The following is a 4,778-nucleotide window of genomic DNA, read 5'->3' as shown; positions in this document are numbered from 1 at the left end:
CTATAAGTAACTCTTTACATTTTAGAAATATACTTAAAACTTTAAGTTAATATTTTTTTACTTATAAGTAGCTTTTACAATTATAATTTTTTTCTTTTTACTTTTAAATAACTTGAAGCAATTTTTTTTTATTACCTATAAGTAACTTTTTTACATTTTAGAAATATTTTTTTTATCTTATTATTAGTATTTTTATTTTTTAATATATATATCTTTTTTTTTCTTATATTTATATAAGAGTGGTTAGAAGAGATGAGACTTTATGGGAGGTATGAAAAGTTGCGTGTTGCAGTAAATTTAGATTGCCTCTTTTTTATTGTATAATAATAATAATATATATATGAAGTTAAGACAAACGACGTTGTTTTTGCTCCCTACTTAAAAAATAAAAAACAAAACAAAACAAAATGCTATAGTGAGATAAAATAGATTAAAACACTATTCACTTCAAAAGTGTCTCCACATTCCCTTTTTTATATAAAATGGAGTTGGAGTTGGACTAGTTCAAAATTCATGTAATGCAAGCTCCAAGATTCAGATATTACAAAAAAGAGGGACCCAAGTATGGTAAGTTCCTTTTCCTGCTTCAAAATGAGATTGCACACGGTACGTTAGTAACTGTATGTGTTTCGCGCGGGTTCATCGCTAACAATTAAAAGGGATCAGACGATTGTGTAAGAGACAAACCTCTTGAGACAAAGTCCCAAAAAGGGGTGTTCTTTATTGGCAGTGACTTTACAATTGGAAATTAAAAACAGAATGCCTCCAAGGGGCGTAAGTACACGAGTTATTGAAAGAAGTGTTTAAATCTAAACTAAGAAATTTAAAATTACATGTTCTCTGTTCGAGAGTTTTTGATTCGATCTTTTTGCTCTATGTCCTTCCTTCCTTTTATACTCCCTGGATGATCTCTTTGTAATCAACCGCCTAAAAACTGCTGGATCGTTCTATAACTGCCCACTTTCCTTGTAATGGCCAACTTGTTATGAAACTACCTTTTCTAACTGTTGTCATTACTCTTTGTCGTTCAACCGTCTTCAATTAAGTTCCTTGAATCGTGGAACGTGATAGAGCTGCTTTAATAACTGCTTTGATAACTGCACTTCTTGATAACCACAACACTTCATGTTTGCTAAGACCTTGGGCGACTCGAAAGTTTGGGCGAGAATAGAGTAACAGCTCTGGGCGACTGCATGACACTCCATTCGCTCAGATTCTGGGCGACTTGCAAACTTGGGCGATGGTGTTACCGCGTTCTTGGGCCTCCCTATTTGGGCCTTCATCTTGAATTGTTTGATTGGGTTTCGTTCTTTGGGCTATCTGATTTGGGGATCCTCCAATTGAGCTTCATTCCTTGGGCCGTTTGATTTGGACTGAATTTTTATGTGTCAACACTATCAAACAGGGCTAAAGCAACCTCACTTTTACCAAGTAAAAATAAAAACAAATAAAAAATCCCAATAGCCCATGAAATCCCATCTTCAATCCTACGATCAACAACATAATATGATACATCAATGGGCAGCAACACGATGAGACGTCAAGTTCTGGGAAGGGGAAAAATGCTATGGTCGAACCTGTTGAATTAATTTCCTAGTAAATACATTTTTACTGTTTACTACGCCTGAAAATGAACACGTTCATTAATTCGCACCTCCTAGTTGTCTTTACCTTTTTTAGTTTGTGTCTAAAATAATTTGGTACATCGCATTTACTATTTCCCATGCCTAAGAAAGAACATGTTCAGCTTGCATGCTTTGAATTGTCCTTAAAAGGAAAACTCATTAACTTCGTACCTCCTAGTTGTTGTGACACAATTGGGATGTATTTATATATCATTGAAAATTAAATTCAAGCGGGATCCAAAGTACAATCTAATTTTATTGACCTTTTAGAAAGTCTGAAACATTATGATTAATATAAGAAATGGGATTGAGGTATAATGTTGAGAATCATATAGATCCACTCAATTATTTGATGTAAGACTTGGAAAGATTTTTGGATCCAAGATTTGGATTTGGAGTTTATAAAATATGTTAATAGGTACACTTTTTGGAGTCTAGTATCTAAATTTTGTCATTTTTTTGAAAAGTGCATGATCATGAAATAATATCTTGTATTTGATCGTTTTACAACTTGAAGCCCTGCGACAGCAAGTAGAAGTAGCTCTCATTTTGAGAATGAACACAAATAAATCATATGCTCTTTACTCGTTTGATTCTCAATTTTTTTTTACAATTGTTGTCGAGAGTATATGAAAATAAGTAAATCATATGTTTTTACTTTTTCGTTGTCAATTTCTTACTATTGCTCTCGATAGCATAGAATAATTAAATATTCCTCCTTAACATAATGTTGGACAAAAGTTTCTTCAATTTTGTGGATACGAAAAATCTACTATGTTGTGATAGCTTTATTATTGGATTTTATTTGATCCTTTTTCCAACTATTTATGTCAATATTTCAATTGAAATGATGTAAAGTTTGTAATCTTCAATATAAGAAGATAAACGTATTAATCAATCTTATCCAAACAAAACTTTTCTATTTCCTAATTATATATTTAATTGCATAGTCCAAAATCTATTTAAGTTTGAAGATTTCTGCGAGTGTTTATTTTACTAAGATATTTCGAAAATAGAACATTTCATCCTTAAGGAATAACAACAAAATGCAAATAATTTGTAAACAACTAATATAATAAATTTTAACATTGAGTGCTCGTATGAAAATGATTATTTAAAAATCATTTTTCTTCACTCATTTTTAATTATATATTCTCTAAAAAATCAATTTTCATGTTTCCCATGTACGTTTTTAATCACACATTCTAAAAAAATCAATTTGACAAAATGCTAATTTAAGCCCAAAGGAATAAAATTGAAAATAATCTCTAACTATGTTTTTTAATTAATAAATTTGTTTATATATAAGTAAGAAAATAAATAATTAATTCGAACATGTGATAAATAAAAAAAATACTTAATAGTAATAAATAACTTATTTTAAGCTGAAATAAAGAGGATGTATCATTTAATATTAATCACAAATTTCTCTCCAACTGAAAACGACTGAAAATGAGCAACCTGTGGGCTACCTGTATGTATCTGTATCCATCGTTGACAAGCTACAAATAAATAATTATATAATAGCAATTACAGCACTGAATTCAGCCATAACTCTTCTCCTTTCTCCTCAAAGCTTTCTCTCTCTAAATTGTTACTTTCTCTCTCTTCAAATCTTTGCCCTTTTGAGTGAATGATCGTTCTTGATTTAGTTTCATCAAATCCAAGCTTTATCGAAAATGGAGACTGTGTGCTGTATGTGCGGCGATGTAGGCTTTTCCGACAAACTCTTCCGCTGCAGCAAGTGTCGCCACCGCTTCCAACACCTGTATGCACCCCCACCCCCACCATCAAACACCTCTTTATGTGTGTGTTGATTTTTCTGCATCTTTTTTTATGATCATGATAAGTTTTCTGAGGGATTTATAGTTGATTACTTATGCCTGAATACTTGAAAATTTTCACAGGTATTGCAGTAATTATTACAGTGAATTATCAGAGCCTATTCAAGTATGTGATTGGTGTCAAAGTGAAGGGAAAAATTCAAAACATGGTGGTTCTTCATCAAGAAAATCCATGCAGGTAAATAATGATTCAAAATCAACAGCTTATTCAGGTAACAAAAACAAGCAACTTGATCATGAAGAGGGATCAGAAAAAGCTGGAAAAAACCCGAGTTCGACGCCTTCTCCCCGGCCTACTACGCGCAAGTACAAGCTTCTCAAGGATGTAATCTGCTGAACGAACGAATTGAAAAGATCAGCTAGTTGGTTTGAACTCGAAAGTCCTTGTTTAAAAATGATAGTTTTTGAGTGTTCATTTAGTGTGTGTAATTAATCGAAAACTCTCACCTTAAGTCGTTTTTCATGTAGTATAGTTTTGTGTCCTATGTTTTTTAGTCACTAGTTGTTACAAATAATGAAACTACTATAATAATTGTTAAAATTACTAAAGTATTTTAGTTTATCCGTGATCATTGTAATATTTTCTTGATTTCATGCGATTACTTTCATGATAATCGGGCAAGTAGAGCTTATAGCGCAATTTATATGTTGTCTTTGTCCCGACCTACTATACCTAAAGATGTACATCAAAAATAAGACAACCCACCCAAAGAAAATGGCATAACGTCGTGCTAAACTTCTCCAATCCAAGATACCAAATTTGTGAATACATTTAAGATAATTAGAAGTTTTAATTTTTTTAAGTGATATGTAGGTTTCCACATATGGTAGGGTTTCATTGTAGGGTTATTGTCATTGTCGCAACAAGGTTCTAGGTGGAAGCCTCACCTCACAAAAAGAATTGCTTAATTTGTTGATTGTGTTGAGGAGAAATCAATGCGTTTAAATTCCTTTATGCCACAGAGAATTCATGGAATCTAAAGGCTGCAACCTTTTTTGCAGATTCATTGAATAAGAGACTATTCATTATGATTTTGTTATTACGTAAGCAAACAAAATTAAGCCCTTAATTTAGCAAAAAGAAAAATAATATCTGCCTCTCGAACTGTTAGTGATTAACTATAATTTGACATATCCGTTGTTGTCTATCTGAATTCCATATCGGATCAATAAGAACCTTTTTTGTCGAAGAGCCAAACAAGGTCAGCTCACTTGCCCAACCCAAGGTCCCTTCAGTAGAGGTCAAAGTTGGACAATGAAAGATAGGATAAAGATAGAACATCTAAGGGCGCCACCTATTGGTGGGGGG

The 4,778-nt window shown here is 32.4% G+C and overlaps 1 protein-coding gene across 1 annotated transcript; it reads left to right on the top strand.

Annotated features, from left to right (window-relative positions):
• Positions 1 to 3,161: 3,161 nt before the first annotated feature.
• Positions 3,162 to 4,033, top strand: LOC111375350. Its single transcript, XM_022998151.1, has 2 exons — positions 3,162 to 3,393; positions 3,533 to 4,033. Exons 1-2 carry the CDS (start codon positions 3,305 to 3,307, stop codon positions 3,804 to 3,806), a joined length of 363 nt encoding a protein of 120 aa, XP_022853919.1. The 5' UTR covers positions 3,162 to 3,304; the 3' UTR covers positions 3,807 to 4,033.
• Positions 4,034 to 4,778: the final 745 nt, after the last annotated feature.

Source organism: Olea europaea, unplaced genomic scaffold, assembly GCF_002742605.1.
Source record: "Olea europaea var. sylvestris unplaced genomic scaffold, O_europaea_v1 scaffold1361, whole genome shotgun sequence".
In the NCBI taxonomy this organism is placed as follows: domain Eukaryota; kingdom Viridiplantae; phylum Streptophyta; class Magnoliopsida; order Lamiales; family Oleaceae; genus Olea; species Olea europaea.
Note: the sequence above shows the minus strand (reverse complement) of the source record. Positions and strands in the feature narration are given on the sequence as shown.